Source organism: Solea senegalensis, linkage group LG16 (assembly GCF_019176455.1).
Source record: "Solea senegalensis isolate Sse05_10M linkage group LG16, IFAPA_SoseM_1, whole genome shotgun sequence".
Lineage (NCBI taxonomy): Eukaryota > Metazoa > Chordata > Actinopteri > Pleuronectiformes > Soleidae > Solea > Solea senegalensis.
The window spans coordinates 20,805,383-20,821,928 of NC_058036.1; the positions used below are offsets into that span (position 1 = coordinate 20,805,383).

General features: G+C 40.0%; 2 protein-coding genes across 3 annotated transcripts; both read right to left on the reverse strand.

Annotated features, from left to right (window-relative positions):
- Positions 1-159: 159 nt before the first annotated feature.
- Positions 160-6,568, reverse strand: LOC122783221 (ubiquitin-conjugating enzyme E2 D2-like). 2 transcript variants are annotated; one of them, XM_044047915.1, is made up of 8 exons: positions 6,143-6,568; positions 4,419-4,482; positions 3,808-3,839; positions 3,555-3,632; positions 2,957-3,062; positions 2,526-2,619; positions 2,302-2,351; positions 160-1,049 (listed from the first exon to the last, which is right to left on the reverse strand). In XM_044047915.1, exons 1-7 carry the CDS (start codon positions 6,164-6,166, stop codon positions 2,303-2,305), a joined length of 447 nt encoding a protein of 148 aa, XP_043903850.1. In that variant the 5' UTR covers positions 6,167-6,568; the 3' UTR covers positions 160-1,049; position 2,302. The 2 variants fall into 2 exon arrangements, with proteins under 2 accessions (XP_043903850.1, XP_043903851.1); XM_044047916.1 differs by lacking the exon at positions 2,302-2,351 and having other exon boundaries at positions 6,143-6,567.
- A 522-nt stretch (positions 6,569-7,090) lies between these two features.
- zmp:0000000662 (RING finger protein 145) lies at positions 7,091-15,281 on the reverse strand. The gene is made up of 11 exons (XM_044048015.1): positions 15,018-15,281; positions 13,664-13,936; positions 12,824-12,932; positions 11,835-11,926; positions 11,487-11,728; positions 11,207-11,385; positions 10,849-10,989; positions 10,253-10,435; positions 10,027-10,174; positions 9,331-9,687; positions 7,091-9,024 (listed from the first exon to the last, which is right to left on the reverse strand). The coding sequence occupies exons 2-11, from the start codon at positions 13,830-13,832 to the stop codon at positions 8,362-8,364; spliced, it is 2,283 nt and encodes a 760-aa protein (XP_043903950.1). The 5' UTR covers positions 13,833-13,936; positions 15,018-15,281; the 3' UTR covers positions 7,091-8,361.
- Positions 15,282-16,546: the final 1,265 nt, after the last annotated feature.

The window sequence follows — 16,546 nt, forward strand, 5'->3', positions numbered from 1 at the left end:
ATCCATGATAAAACGTGATTAACTGTTAGTTAACTTCCAGGTGTATTTTCTTCCATCTCATTTGATAATCAAATAATCAAAATTGAACTGCGAGTGGAAATTCAACACACCACTCACATCATTTCATAATCACTTCAATAAAACTCACAAGTCTCATTCTTTTAGTTTAAGTAACTTCTTTATTGGAGGGAAAACTAAAAAGAAACAGGGCCACAAGTTGATTATCAACCATTAGCTTTGCATTGATATTTAAGGGCTACAAGAAGACAGTGTTCAAGTCTGCTCATTCTACTGGCTTCTAAGACAAAGAAAAATAGAAACCAAATTTCTCCAGCTGCTCAGCCTCACAATCCATTGAATTTGCAGAAACATCAGATATTATCATGCATAAAATACAACAATGAAGTTCTTATATGTTGTTTCCTTAACATTTATATATACTGTTGTGCTTCCTGTACACACACTTTGACCATGAGTGGAAGAAGATACACTTCTTTCTTCAGGTAAGAAATCCCACAACAGTCCAGGAACCACTTTAACACATACTCTAAGGAAAGATTCTAATTTGACCTCTTTCAACATTGGTTTGCCAATTTTAAAAATGGAGAATTTCTGGAATCTAAGCCAGGACCGAACAGGAGAAGAGAATCAAGCCAGTGGATCGTCATAGGGTTGACTTTCTGTTCACAAGAACAAAGTGTGTGTAGAGTAAATGACCAACATCACCAATTCTGGGCTAACAAATAAAAAATGGTCACTGGTGCATGCTCAAAACCATGTGGTTAGAACCATATTGACTCTGTTTTTTCTTTTAATGTCCAAACAAAAAGGGAATAGAAACCTGACAGAAAGTGTCATGTGTCCTAGAGAGAACACTATCTTCTTATGAGCACACAAAAGAGTCGGGGTAAAATGCTCCGATTAACAAATAAAAAAAAACAGAATCCAGGAATTTTGAGTTTAAATCAGCAACATTGTCGACCAGATTTTCCACACGACGCCATTACATTGCATATTTTGATGTCCATTCTTTTGCCAGTCTGGTGTATCTGCAAAGACAGAAACATTATCACATCAACAGATCCACACTCATTCATTCATTACTTATACTAGATTAATTTAACACATGCGTCTGAGCATTTTTTTTGAAACGACAATGCAAACACTCTTGATAAAATCAGACCATAAATGCAGAAAAACAAGTCTGTGATTAGCAGATTATAACAAACATCTTTACACCTCAGCACTTGTCTTCATGCTCAAATTAGTGGCTACATTTACATGCACAGACATCCGTTTCCTGCTTATGTAACTCATTTGATGTTTGTGTGCGTGTGTGTGTTAATGTTACAGTGAGTTCCGTATCTCATACAATCACAATTTATTTACGTAATGATGAATTTTCTCAGTCAGTACCGAGCGTGACAACAAACAGGCAAAGGCTCTTTGCCTGTGAACTGGAACGACAGCGGCTGGTGGTAAAGGGACAAACTGACTGCAGTAACAAACAAGAGTCACTAGATGGCGATGACTCTGAAACTTCTTTGTTTACTTGATCTTACGCAATTTGCTCAAATCTAAATATAACGATTCCTTGACCTGACTCGTTTTACATCTTAACAAATTTTAGAGATCTAACTTTTTCGTCTCAAACATTTTTTCTCAATTGGAAAGTGAGATTTTCCAGGTCAGAATTAATCAAATAATTGCAATAATTCCACAGCCATGCTGACAGTTTCAATGACAAATTTCTTTCCCTTGCTACACTTTGAACTTTTACATTTATTTCCTTCACTAAGCAGGTTGTATTTTCATCGTGTAAGGTTGACCTATGAACAACAGTCTCAGGTTTTGATGAAGTACTCTGAATTGCATTCTGATGGGCCAACTATGTTCCCAACAATCGCCTCACCAAGGACGTAAAGAGACATAATTATTTGTACATGCATACAAAAACAAACATCTGTTCATGTATTCCTGCTGTCATTTACATGCTCATGTTTTTGCACAGTCCCTGACAAGCTACTCAATAAATCAATAAATCAATAAATAAATAAAAGAGACGTGAATCAATCATTGTGCTACAGCAGCAAAACCTTTAAGTATTCATCTATGTAACGGCCAAGCTGGCGTGTTTGAAAGACTTGAGTTCCCTCCACATTAACAGGAGCAGATTCACAGTAATATTCCAGCCTCTGGTTATGTCATTGCCATCAGAGCGTCAGATCACAGCACAACCAACCAACAAGCCACTCCCACTGAACTTGGCAAGATGCAGCGCAGCCTCTTGGCCTCTCTTACCCTAAAGCATGGCATACTTCGCTGTCCACTCCTGAGCTAGTTTATTGTACCTGACGGAGTGAAACTAGGTTACATGCTCGTTACGACCGTTATACAACTACTCCTGTAAAGAAAATGTTCTTATCAAGGATGACGCAGCATAAAACCCATGTACACGGTCATCTTCCTTCTGGAAATGAAACCTGTTAAATTAGTTTCACGCGTACAGATTAAAACACACTTACTTCAGATTATCTGTTTTGTAGATTCGTGCAATCTCTGGCACTAGTGGGTCATCAGGGTTTGGGTCACATAGGAGTGAGCAAATGGAGAGAAGAACTACAAACAGAACACACATGTTCATGAACCTTAGTCTGACTCACTGTGTAATATTTAATTACAAAAAAATTAGGCAATTATGAAGAACTATGTAAATAAAACAAAGAAAACAAAGACTTGTCAACTAAAGTACAAGCATTGGTCTTGGGATCGGCCTTGTACTCAGTTTGTGTGCAGAATCAACGTTTGTTCTTTAAACTTTGGTAAGAAAATAATAAATCTACAGTAGACTGTAATAATATTGGCCAATAGGGAAAATTATCCAGTAAAAAATTATTCAACTTGTGTCAGACTCCACTATCAACTGTCTTCAGGGTACTTTTCTAATGATACTTACCTTTAGAAATAGTAAGTGCAGGAGACCACTGAGATCTGAGAATATCCAGACAGATACTGCCGTTACTGTTAATATTTGGGTGGTAAATTCTCGTTGTAAATGCAACCTAAAGACAAGAAAAAACAAAACATGTTTGTTTAAATGGTTTCAAAAGATTTTGTTCAGTAACCCTAACCCTGTTGGCAAACTCAAAAATACCCCACAAATGAATCCATTATGAAAATAATGATTAGTTACAGCCCTGGTCGGTGGTAAATGCCTCAGCACAAATGTGCTCTAACAGCTTCATACATTAAAAGGTGTAAAATGACTATCAGACATGAAAGGTGAAGGAGAAGTCCTCCATTACACGTGCGCTCATACAGTGATTATCTTAGCCTCGTGCTGAGCAGTGATTCTTGCTCTCCCTCTCAGTCTCATGTGGGTGAAGTCAAACACAACTGCTGAAAAGAAACATAAGACGGACAGGTGGAGTGACACGACAATCAAGTCCATCTCTTCAGCTGTGTGTGTGTGTGTGTGTGTGTCGGAGGAGGGTGCAGTAAAACCGTGGTGAAAGTTTAAACGTGACAGCCCTATTGACAAGACGTCTCCTCACCTTGGGTGGTTTGAAGGGGTAGTCTGTTGGAAAATGAATTGTCAAGAAGAAAACGCCTCCCTGATACGGACTGTCATTCTGAAAAGAAACACAAAAACAAAATGTTTTACATGTGTTACAGATCAAAAACCATCCAAAGCCACCTCCACAGTTCCAAGTCAAATATCAACCTTCATCGCATACAAATACAGAGATTATACTGTGTTCATTAACATATGATTTGCATGTAAATACAAGTTAAATATACACTTACAGGCCCCATGATTGTGGCTTGCCAGTGAAACACTGCAGAGAAGAGAAAGCAAAGGTTATGAAAAACAGGTTGCAGGTATGTGATCCAACAGGATTATATTTAGTTAAAACAACTACTCGATAACCTATTCATTTAGGTATCAAATACGACGATTCAAGACTTATTTTCGGGTGAAAACGAAAGCAGACAACTCATAATGTATTCTGGATGACAATAAAGTCAACATTGATTCCAAATCTACACCAGATTAATTTGATGATGCTATATTCTTATAATCCACATTATTTTACTTGCATTGTTTTTTTTTTTACTAGTGTTAAAAACCATTACAAGTGATGCTACATCAAAAAAAGATTATTCTGCTATTTTTCTATCTTTGGATGTTGGACTGGTTTTGGACTTCAAAACCAGTTCAAACCACTCTTATTTGTACCCAAATGTTTAAATGCACTTTTGTAAGTCGCTTTGGATAAAAGCGTCTGCTAAATGACATGTAATGTAATGTAAAAGATGTCATCTTCATCTAAAGAAATCTACACAGACAAACCTACATTAATAAAACATTAGATTAATGGAAATAAATTAGTTTTGGTGAACTCTTGGACACTTACTGTCATCACCAACTGGGCCGGCGGAGCACTGTGATGGAGGGTCACGAGACAGATCATTGAGCTCCTGTAATGAAGAGGTTTAGAACAATAACCAATTAGAGCACAGAAAATCTGCAAAGACAAAACAGACACAATCTGAAATGCATGCGCAGGGGGAAGCAAGAGTGAACACACTGAGTGTAAATGTCAACATGGAGTAGATTGTGGGGAAGGAGACAACACTTGACAGGTTGTATGCTTTGTTTATTCCACAACACTCTCCCCTTCAGCCAGTTTTATCTGGGGGCTCCTCTTGTCCGAGTTCAACTAGTGTGCACTGACTAGAGAGTTGGAGAGGTCACCGAGTTATCGTCTCTACAGTAAATGCAAGATGAGACCTAAGCGCACATATACACACACACACACACACACACACGCACGCTATTTTTAGGTCTACAACTATTTTTGAGAGTGAGGTGGAAGCCGCTGCCCCACCCTGGCCTTCTGTGACATACACAACTTCACAAACAAGTATACAACTTCCTTAGTGGAAGATTGTAGTAAATGGCAGAAGGTGGTTAAAAAAGGTGTTTCTCCAGTCTCTTCCACAGCTGCCAGCTTCCTTCATCAAGTGCCAGAAAACACACACACAGTGGTGTGCTCGGAACACATAGGCTACGACCACATACCAAGGTAATGCATCATGAAGTTGACTGACTGCAAGTTCAGATCCAGTCAATTGTACGAGTCATGAGTTCTCATAACACTAACTGTTTGGACAATAAGAGAAAATACTTGATTTAACCGATTGAAGCTGATTCCATTTAGATGCTTCACAGTGACAGGGTACACTCCTCCTTAGTTTCACACTTTATATTAAAAGGAATTCAAAATAAATATGCTCAACACATCCATATAGCACTCATGAAACAATAAATAAAGAGTATGGTGCCGGTCATCGATGTTCTTGGTTTATCAATTCGCTTCAGAAAATACTAAATGGCATCTTTCCCATGACTACCTAAAATAGTTTGTTTCGTTCAGAAACCGAAAATATTCCGTTCACCGTTACAGCAGGAGCAACGCAACCAGGAAATACTCCCATTCAAGAAAGTTAAATGAAAGTTGTTCCCGTTTAATTCAACTCAACACACACAATAATATAATGTGTGTATACAAATATATATACACACACACATATATATATATATATATATATATATATATATATATATATATATATATATATATATATATATATATATATATATATATACACACACACACACATATATGTATATATAGATATATATATATATATGTGTTAAATATATATATATATATATAGATATAAATATATCTATATATATATATATATATATATAAATATATCTATACATATACACATATATATACACACACATATTTTTATCATTATATAAGCTGCAGCTCCTGTTAGATAGCAGGCCTATTGAAGAGCTTTAAACGTGTTTCAAGCGGCCTCGTCTCCTCAATAAACTCCAACCTGCGGAACCGCTACCGACAGCTAAACTAATATAATGTCATTTACATGAAAACAGCCGCTTCGCACGACTATGAACCCACAAACGGAACCGAACAGTCGTGGTTTTCGTGAACTTGGTGGAACCAGGTTTCACCGCCATGTTCTCACAGCACAGCGCCCCGCTAACGTTGTGGGAGGCTAACGCCGCGAGCTAACGCTCCGTCGACGCTAGCGTCTTTACCTTGTGGATCCTCTTCAGAGCCATTCTTCTCTGGGTTCAAGTCGACGCTTTTCCAATCCAAACGGGGGCAAGAAGAAGGTAAACTTTGATATGCCAGGATGATGATTCACTGCTTATTATAAATGTGTGACGCGAGGTCAACTCGGCGGCCTTCTTTCTTCCTTCTCCAGTTAGCTTAGCAAGCTAACCGACCAGACGAGCTCAACCTACGTTCGAAACAAAGCTGCCTTTGATCCACGGGCGTCACGTCGTCCTACGTTAAACTCACTTCCCTCCTAAGTTTGTTTTCAAACGCCGTGCAGTATTCTGTGTTAGCTGCGTCTCTGACCGCTGGGCTGGAGGGGGAAGAAGTGCTACACCCGGTTTCTGTTAGCTTCTCTCCAGCGCTGTCGTTAGCCAACTGGTGGCTGTCTAACAGTACGTGACGCTTTATGTTGAAGGCGGAGCTGTGACGAAGCGGATATGACGAGATTGCTAACAAGCCTGCAAGGGTGTCAAACTCGCGGGCCGCGGGCCACATGCAGCTCCCACTCGATGTCCTGCGGACCTACACTTATTTTAAAATGATCGTGAAAACTGGCGTCAACAATATTTTTATATTAATCACACATTAGCTGTTATCATTATAAGCTAGTTGTTTCTGATGTGAGAGTATATTAACACTTAGATTTGACAAAAACAAAGCGTGAAAACTGTTAACCTCCACAGGAGGAATCTCCCCCCAGTCTAGTTTCTGTTTTAATCATTTATAATGTGAATATTATTTTGTTATTACTTATTGTCAGTTGCAACTTTACATTCTTTGAGAACTTGTATAATTACATAATTAGAGCCACCACAAATTGTGTCACCAAAGACTTAATTCTATTCCAATTCTTTCCTTGTTTTTGATGTAAATACTGCACTGCTCAACTCCCAGTCACAAATAATGATAATAAAATAGCAGCCTTTTTGTACAATTACCTTTATTAGAAGTAAAGTTCTGTTTAGACCTGACATATCTGACATATCACACTGTCAACCTCACTGTTGTGATTTTATCAACATACAGACTACAGTTAAAAAACAAGCTTTAATTCAATACTGGGAGGCATCATTTATTCTGTTGCTGAACATGTGAAGTGTTTTCTTCTGTCACAAAAACACAAAGGACCCAGAGAGTGGACAATTCAACTATAATAAATCAAAGGCCATTTAAACTTAAGTAAACTTGTATATCTTTAGTCATCACCTGCTAGAATGTGGTAAATAATGATGCAAGATAATTTTATTATTTATAATTTCTTTCTGTTATAATTGTACAATAAGGGTATTGATTTCCAATCCAGTTGCAGGTAATTGACTTAAGTGAAGCACATTCATTCCACAGTCTGACAAATGATAGTTTTGTTTTCCATCATAGTGAGTCACAGTCTCTTGTCTCAGGGCAGTCTTTGTTGTCCGTCTATCCATATTACTATTTCCATTCGGGCTTGGTCATGTCAAGTGAAATGATCATTTCAAGTCCTTTAGTTAGTTTTATTTTGTTGAAAATCTGATCTGAAACCTGGAATAAATAGACGTATAACGAGTAAAAATCATGGATAACAAGCAGAACGTGATCAGTGATTGATCCAGTGTGGACCCACATTTGTCATTTGCCGTAACCATAATTACAACAAGCAAACAACCACTTTAGTGACAGTCAAAGTACTGTGTCGGGTTCGGGTCGGGACCGGGCACAAAATACAAGACACATGGTTTTGGGGCCGAGTCACTCTCAGTCCAGACAAACATTACAGCTGTGACTCAGCAGAAATCTGTATCCATGATCATGCCGATGTTAACAGAACAATGTTGCGCTCCTTTGTAGTTTTTGATGCATTCTTAGAAAGTTCTACAATGGTGAAAACTAAGAGCACGTATATGTGATACGAGGTGAAACTGAAAGTGAAACTGTGAGTGAAACTGTGCGTGGGAGCTTTTGATTCACAGCTGATCGAGTCATGGCTGATAAGAACCCGTCAGGAAATGAAAGTGGGCTCAGAGTTGTTTTTAAGCTTCTCTGTCTTTAAAGCTCTAACATGCCAGGTCATGGCTTTTATTTTTTAAACAAAAATGAAAAAAGTAGTACGGATGAAGGTTGAGCCTGTGTCCAGGTCAGTGTACCAACAATTCACTTCTTCCATTCAGCCCAAAATATTGTACTGCGTGATTTTTGGCCGTCAACAAACCTTGTACTACGTGAGGCAGTCTCTTGATTCTATATCAGACTTGTTTGACTGTGGTGAATTAAGGCTGCTCCCTGATGGCAGTGTACCTTCACAGCCGTTGCCCTTTTGTATCACTCTTGGACAGACGCTCGTCCCGTCCTCCAGTGCCGACTCTTCATAGTCACGTTGGTCCTCCACTGTGTTCTCTGTTACTTCATTAGCAGAGTCCTTGCCACTCTCCTTGACGTTGTTGTACATGTGAGGAGAACTTGTACAAGATAAAGAAAGGCCCTCTTCAGTGTTGCTGGACACTGGCTCCACAAATCCAACAAAGTCACCATTGGAGCTAAAACAGAGACCTTCAGCAGCTTTTCTCTCAGCTTCAGCTGGTTGGTCATTGTCCTCTGTACCACAAGCGTCATCATCATCCCATGGTTCCCTCTCCTCCTGCTGCTGCTGCTCAGTGCCATCAGACATAACATTGTTACCGTGTGATTCTTGCAAAGTGTTGTTGACTTGTGATGCAGCCAGATCTGGTTCCACGTCTCTCTCGTTGGCTGGAGTGTGGTCTATGGTTGGCTGGACTGTTTGGTGGCACATGGGACACGTCTCCTGCACATACAGCCACTTGCGGAGACAGTTTCCATGAAAGAAATGTCTGCAGTATGTGATCACACCAGAGCTCATTTCCTGTGAGGAGACGTAAGGATATGTTTTTTAAATCGGATTGAACTAATGCTGCTGCACATTCATCACACCTGTATTATTATCATCATCATGTCAATCACAATAACCACATGTTATCTATTATGTTCATCATCCTTCTCTCCATCATCTTCTCAATCAATAGATTCATGTTAAAAAGTTATTGATCACAATCATGATGTCTACAATCCAAAATCTGTGACTGAGTGACTGTGTGACTGTGTGACCGTGTGACTGTGTGACTGAGTGACCGAGTGACCGTGTGACTGTTTGACTGACTGAGTGAGTGACCTGGAAGCAGATGGAGCAGACATCGTTGTGTTGCTGCAGCTGCTGAGCCGTGGCTCTGGGGAGGGAGTTGATCTTCTTCGCCGCTTCCTGTCTTAGCAGGAAACTCCTCCAGCCAGACTGACCTCTGAGCCACACGTTGAAGTAAGAGTGGATGATGATGACGGAGGCGCCCATCCAGCTCCACTCCCCGAACAGCGACTCCCAGGTGCCATAGGCCACCACGCAGAGCGCCACCACAAACTCCAGCACCCTGCTGATGGCGTTGACCCAGTAGATGATTTCGTCCAGGCTCTCGATGGGATCGCTGCGGAACAGCTCCACCATGAAGAGGCCATAGATCAGCATTGTGCCTGTAACCTGGAGAAGACAACAAACAAACAGCAGGTTTTATAAACTGTTTTCATTAGTTTTATTATTTGTTCTTGTTCATATGTTATAATATTGATAACGCATGTGTTTACTGTTTATTATCTTTAAGGCTGGTTTTAAGTCGAAACTTTTCAGCTTCTTAAAAGTCATTTTCAAGTTTCCTGCTGTCATTTCCTAAAATTCAAGAAGATACAACAAACAAAATGAAATATATTAATTTTGTTGAGTTTTTATTGATTGATTATTATAGACATTACACCATTAAACAGTATATAACACATTCTTTTGTAGGTCTTTATTAACCTTGGTCACTGCTCAAAGCCCTACCTGAAGAGAAGTCAGCATGCAGCTGGACACCAGTATGAGGAGCCAGAAGTCCATGTGGAAGAACTGGGAGATTCTATAAGCCATAAACACTGGGAAAACCAGCAGAAGCAGACACATGCTGAGGCCACGAAAGTGTTTCCACGAACTCCTACAAACACACAGGAAAAGGGAATTCATCTTCGGCCTCATGTTAAACAAAAACTGAAGTCCCTCTTCTTGTCCATACCTGTTGCGTGACGCACCCAAAGCCAGAATGATTGGATCGGTAATTTCGACCATCGACTGCAGGGTTGAAGTCACAACGATGAAGAGGATGATGCTGAGGAGGAAGGTGCGCTGCAGTGCCTGCATGTCTAACAGACCGGTCTGCAGGGCCAGGAGCAGCAGAGTCACGCCCTCAGTCACACCTCTGACACAAAAAGTCAAACAACTGTACACCTATGCCGTGTTTCCATCATGGTACAGATTAGTACAGTACGGTTTGGTTTGGTACAGCACGGTTTGGTTTGAACGCGACACAACAGACGACAGTGTAACACTGGCACTTTTTTTGTTTTTCCACAAGAATTCAACAAGAGATCAGAATAAACTGCGGGTGTCGAAGAAACACCAGTTGCAAGGGAGTGACGCTTTTCTGTCACTCAATCAGCTGACTGCACCCCAACGGAAGGTTACAGAAAAATGGAACGGTTGGGGCCAGTTATTTTGGTACAATTCTTAATAGATAGGCAAAAAAATCTGTATTGTACCAAACCAAACACCAGTGAGAAAGAAGACAAAACAGTAACCTGGTGTTAAATATAAAAGGTGTACTCATCTTACCTGTGCATGACGTTCTCATTCTGAACAGCTGCATAACCTCCCAGGTAGAACTTGCATAGGTTGAGCAGCCCGAGAGCCAGATAGGACACCACGAAGGTCAGACCCAGAAGAGAGTATGGTGTGGCACAACATTCAGACACGCTGAAATGACATCAGTGTATTATTGTCAGTCATGCAGGGTTAGGGTTAGGGTTAGGCAACTGAATTTGCTTGAGTTCAAGTGAAGACACTGAAGAAGCCTCTTGGACGAGAAGGTGAAACGTCTTCACTTGATCTCAAACAAGTCCAGTTGCTACAGGCAAACCCACAGGAAAACGTGTTACTAGTCAACTTGCCATATTACATAATCACATCACACCTTGAAAGGAGGAGGAACATGATTCCCTGATGAGATGGTGAGGCAGAATTGCTGGACATGATGTCAGAACACAGCTGGACGATGAAGAGAACAAACCAGAAGACAGTGAAGAGCACGGGGACGGCAAACTTGTTCCACAGTGAGATTCCTACAGCCAGCAGTCTGTACAGTTCAATCACCTGAGAGACAGAAGTAACAGTGACGGGATGTTGGAGGGTCAAATCAGGTCACATGATGCAAAAAATATGAGCGTGAGAGGGAAATTTCTGAATAAGAGTACCTCCACCTGCAGCAGCTCTGAGTAGGCAGCCTTCGCGAGGCGATATGGCACAAAGAGGTGAGAGAGGAGGAACACAGCGATCCCTGCTCCAGTCAGTCCCATTGAAAAAGTGTTGACAGTTAGCAGCGTGGCATGAGGGACGGTGCAGAGTCTGGCCAGCAGGGGGAGCATGTGAGCAGAGAACAGCCACACTTTCTTCGTCTTCATCAGGAAGGCACAGAGTGTGCAGAGAATGATCTGACCTGAGCACAATTCAAATACAATGACTGTGATTACAACTGCAGAGCGTAAATATTATCACAACAACTGAGGGCTATTGTGTTGTCACATGTGGGATGTGGGACTCACTGGTCAATGCAGAGACAAATCTGTTAAAGGTTGAAGAATCACGGAAAACTGCTCCTTCAAAACCAAAGTGTAGCTCTTCACGAACATAGTCCCTGTAACAGAGGAAAAAGAGGATTTCACAGTCATCATGTTTTATTCATATTCTTATTCCATTCTATCATCGTTATTATTATATTTTGTGTCTTACTAATGTGATTACTTTTATAACTGTTTAAAATCATGAAAAGTGGGACTGTCAGATTTTCATTTGTCACTTAATCACATTAATCACAACAACGTAAAGCAACATGAATCAGTGTATCTTAGTGTTGTCAACGGGTCGGGCCAGCCTGACAAACCCGACCAGACCCATGGGTTCGGTCCGAAAAAATCTGCAAATGAGGCGGGCCGGGTCGCGCCTTGGGCTTCCAATTTTCGGCTCATAAAACACATTTCTTACAGTTTGTAAATGATAAGTTGTTTGTCGTAAATCTGGAGAGGGGTGGAGCTGACGCCCTGTTAGTGTCATTTCTGGAGCCTTTTATGATGCTCAGCGTGAGGACAAATATCCAATTCTGCAGAACCACTCAGACATCACTGCCAGCAAAATGCCAACAATACTGCACCGTGCGTCAGTGGCATGCGCAGCGGTTTCGCGCACCACTCCACAAAGTCGCAACATTCCTGTGGCCGAAATTCAACCAGCTGTGGATGCTGCTGCTGACCAAGGGACAAACTAGTCAAAAGTCCCGCCTGAGGCAGGTGTTTATGTTGAGATCCACTATAAGTAGTTGAATTGAAGAAAAATCATATGCTGCCTAAGGAAACATAAAATGTACACACTCTTCATAAAATAGTTGACATCTTATTTTTGTGGTATTTGTGGATAAGCTTTTATATTAAGTTTTTAAATAGTATCTCATTCACTGTTCTCATGTTACAAGATGAATCTGAGGGAAAGTCCAAAGACTGTGATGTGTGGTCTCTGTAACAGTAGTACGACATCTCACTTAGAAATCTGATGCCCCATGTATAAGAGAAGAGCAGCCAGGATGTGGAGGTAGAGCATCACAATGTGTCTCAGTGGCAGAAGCAAAACCACAACATTGATCAGATGACCTGGAAGACAAAGGACAACACACACGTCATGTCAACCGCGTAAACCCAAATATACTGAAGAAAAAGCCCTTTGATTATAACGACCTGGACTTTCTGACCGCTCTCACTGATTATATTGATGTAAACATTTGTCTTCTCCTCTCTGTCTGACTTCTGTTTCTTTATGTTTTTGTCCCATCTTAAAAAAGAAAAGAATGAAGACTCATATGTCATGACCTCAGAGAATTCAGCACAGGACGCACATTTGTAACAGGGCCAGTGAAGGAGTGGAACAGTGTTCTGAGGACTCTCTTTATGATTTCTCTGAGGTAAACATTCTGACCATGTTGTTTTCAGGTTCAGTCAAGTGCACCAGAATTCACACTAAACGTACAATAAATGCAGTGAAAGAGCTTTTTCAGAGCACCCACATCTTAATCTGACTGGATTGATTGGATTAAAGATCAGATTATGCATACACAAATTGAGGATGGCAGTTGATGTCTACGGGTCAAACACGTCAGTCTTATTAATGCACATGAAGCACATTTAATGACTGCAATACTGCAAATTTCCTGATTAATTTTTGTTTCATTCTGTTCCATTTTGGGGAAAACGGTGGAACAATGTCTAGCATTGTTGTCTCACAGCAAGGTGGACACCAGTATGGATCATAGTTGGAGCGAGTTGCTGTGTTGCATATATGATATCATGCATACCATAATATCATATCAGATAGTGTTCATACGTACCAAGGTAGTACAGGTTCCAGATGACATATTTGTATTTGAAGAGCATATCCTCATTTTTGGCCTTGAGATGCTCTGTCAAACCATCAATGTCACATTTATACAGCAGGTCCAGCACCAGGATGCTCGGCACCCTGAGGGCAACGTTGGCCAACTCCTCCAGACGAGGCATTTTGATTTAAATCACAGAGGCTCTGTCTGTGTCACATGATGCTGAATGATGTCTGCTGAAAGTTTCCAGCTTCTTCACCGCTATTTCAATTGTCTTTTTGTCATCTGAAACACACACACACACACACACACACAATCACAATTCAGATGTGAAATCGCTACAGAAGCGATAAAGCAGCAAACTAATTCTTAATATGTGTTAGATATCGTTTTCTATTACTAAAGTACCTCCTCAACGTGGGCAGAGTCGTCATAGTGCGGCTGCATGAAACTGTCGTGACGTCATTTTACACACAAACTAGTGACTTGTAAAGCAGGATAGTAACTGAATCATTAGAATCAGTTAATTAAAAAGATAAGTTCAGTACTTCCTGCATGACTGGAGCAAAGTCTCCGTCTGACACTGAAATACCGGCCTTCAGCAGTGCTCCTCTGTTAAATATTTGCTAAATAAAATGTTCAGGATTTTTAACTCTTTAACTGATCTAGACTTTGGCAATGGACGGCAGTCTGACAACGTCACGTTTTAGTGTCGGCTCAGCTCGCTTAGAACCTCACCAGAGTAGGTACTAATGAAAGCACCAGGTACTATCCCTAATGGAAAAGCAAAAACAAACAAGTAGATTTGAGCTGTGCCAGAACTGTGTATTGGAAAAGCACCACAACGTAACATAGTTCTTCGTGCCAAAATATCATCTACAGCAGAGTTAAGTTTCACAAACTTTATATGTCTTGACTTGATTAGATTCAGGCTGTTTAAAATTCATGTTTTGTCCTCGTGTACGTCCCCTAAAACTTTGTGTATCCCTGAGTGTACAAGCGCCCCAGTTTGGGAATTACAGATCATTTAGAGATGGAAATTTTCAGAAATGATTACTAAGTTTTGCCACCTTCAGTGGCACCAACGAATGGACTAATATCGTTAATCTAAGATTTGAGTGGGAGCGGGTCGCAGCAGTATTTCCTTTCATGGGATTCGATATTTCTCACAGGCCGTCGTTAAACTGTGAATAATAACGTTAATGCCCAGTGTGAATTAAAATAGCAAAGCACAGGAGGTGCGTTGCACATTAAATTGAAAGGTTACATATATGTATGTATATATATATATATATCTATACATATATATATACATATATATACATAATACATGTGGTGAATCCAGAGACTTAGTTTCATGACTTACTCCGCACTCCGGCAGACTGACAGCTAACTGTTAGCTTCCTTAGCGACCAGGAACATGTTTTCGTGTTGCTCTGGGCAAAATATGAAAGTTTTCCACAAACTCCCGCTTGTCAGGGACACTTTCAAACGCCCGTCATTGGGAAAGTGACGTTAAACTGCGTAAATGAAACGATACGACAAACAGGAAAGAGATTTTAGATTGAATGTTGTGATTCCTCTCGCCTGCGTGGCCATTTTCCGTGTACGTCACATCTACGGAAGCCAATCAGGTTCAACTACTCTGGATTTCAAAATAAAAGACGGAAGAAACGTAAACAATTTAAAAAATAAAATAAAATACTGTTTTATAATAGTTTGAAATATGGTAAGCAAGAAGCAGGCAGATCATTGTAAGACAGTAAGAAAAAAATATATTAATTTCACTCCTTTCAACGATGATTTTTATTTTCTTCTGCTTTCTTTTGTTTCAAACTAGTTTATGCAATAAAATCTAAATCAGGGGTGTCAAACATATGGCCCAGGGGCCAGAATAGGCCCGCCACCTATATTTGTAAAATATCTCACATAATGATTAGAATCTATGAGTTCTATATTATTCAGCTGTGATGTGTGGATCCACTGTGATGTGTGGATCCACTGTGATGTGTGGATCCACTGTGATGTGTGGATCCACTGTGATGTGTGGAGCCACTGTGATGTGTGGATCCACTGGGATCTGTGGATCCACTGGGATCTGTGGATCCAGAGGTTATTTTACTGGTCTGACCCCTGAATTAAAATGTGTTTTAGTTTTAGAGCCCTGTTCTAAATGAATCACACACACCTATTCTTACTTCATTTTGTTTTTATTGTTTTTATTTTTATTTCTCCAATTCTTACTGTTAAAGGTTTGTTTAAAGCTGCCTTGCCTATAATTGATGTTTATTTCCATGGAACAGCTCTTTCTTAACTGCAGCTAAATCAGAACCAGTCATTTGTGACAAAGGCCTTCATCTTTCAACTGATTTATGATTTATATTTAGGGCCAACAGTCGCACAAACCCAAATATTTTCACCAAATGATGACATGAAACCATCAAATATTCACATTTAACAATTAAAAAAAAAGTTAAGATTAAAAAGACATGCAGAAATAAAAGAGTGTTAATATTTATGATAAATGTTTTGTCAATTTAAACCAATAATTTGATAAAAATGACATTATGTACATTTTGCTGGTGATAAATAATCAGTATTCAGAGGGTAAGAAGAAAATATGAGACTTAGAAAAAAGATGAGACGGTCAAACTTGTGATTTCTTGTTTTTCTTAATGTTGGACAAATTCACTGGAAGACGACAGTGTGAGTACTGTAGAAGCTGAGTTTCACAACAATAAAACTGCAATACAACACAGATGTTGCATTCAAGTGAGCTGTGGATTCAAGTCAGCACTGTGTGTGTCTGTCTGTGTGTGAGTGTGTCTGTGTGTGCGCCAGTCTGTGTGTGTGTCTGTGTGTGAGTGTGTCTGTGTGTAGTCTGTGTGTGTGTGT

Excerpts from the sequence above, each read along its gene's own strand:
- LOC122783221 (XM_044047915.1), bottom strand. The coding sequence starts at position 6,166 with ATGGCTCTGAAGAGGATCCACAAG. Across the intron at positions 3,840-4,418 it reads CGGCCCAGTTGGTGATGACA|TGTTTCACTGGCAAGCCACA; the intron begins GTAAGTGTCCAA and ends TCTTCTCTGCAG. Across the intron at positions 3,063-3,554 it reads ACCCCTTCAAACCACCCAAG|GTTGCATTTACAACGAGAAT; the intron begins GTGAGGAGACGT and ends TCTTGTCTTTAG.
- zmp:0000000662 (XM_044048015.1), bottom strand. The coding sequence starts at position 13,832 with ATGCCTCGTCTGGAGGAGTTGGCCAACGTTGCCCTCAGGGTGCCGAGC. Across the intron at positions 11,386-11,486 it reads CAGAGCTGCTGCAGGTGGAG|GTGATTGAACTGTACAGACT; the intron begins GTACTCTTATTC and ends TCTGTCTCTCAG. Across the intron at positions 9,025-9,330 it reads TCTGCTCCATCTGCTTCCAG|GAAATGAGCTCTGGTGTGAT; the intron begins GTCACTCACTCA and ends GTCTCCTCACAG.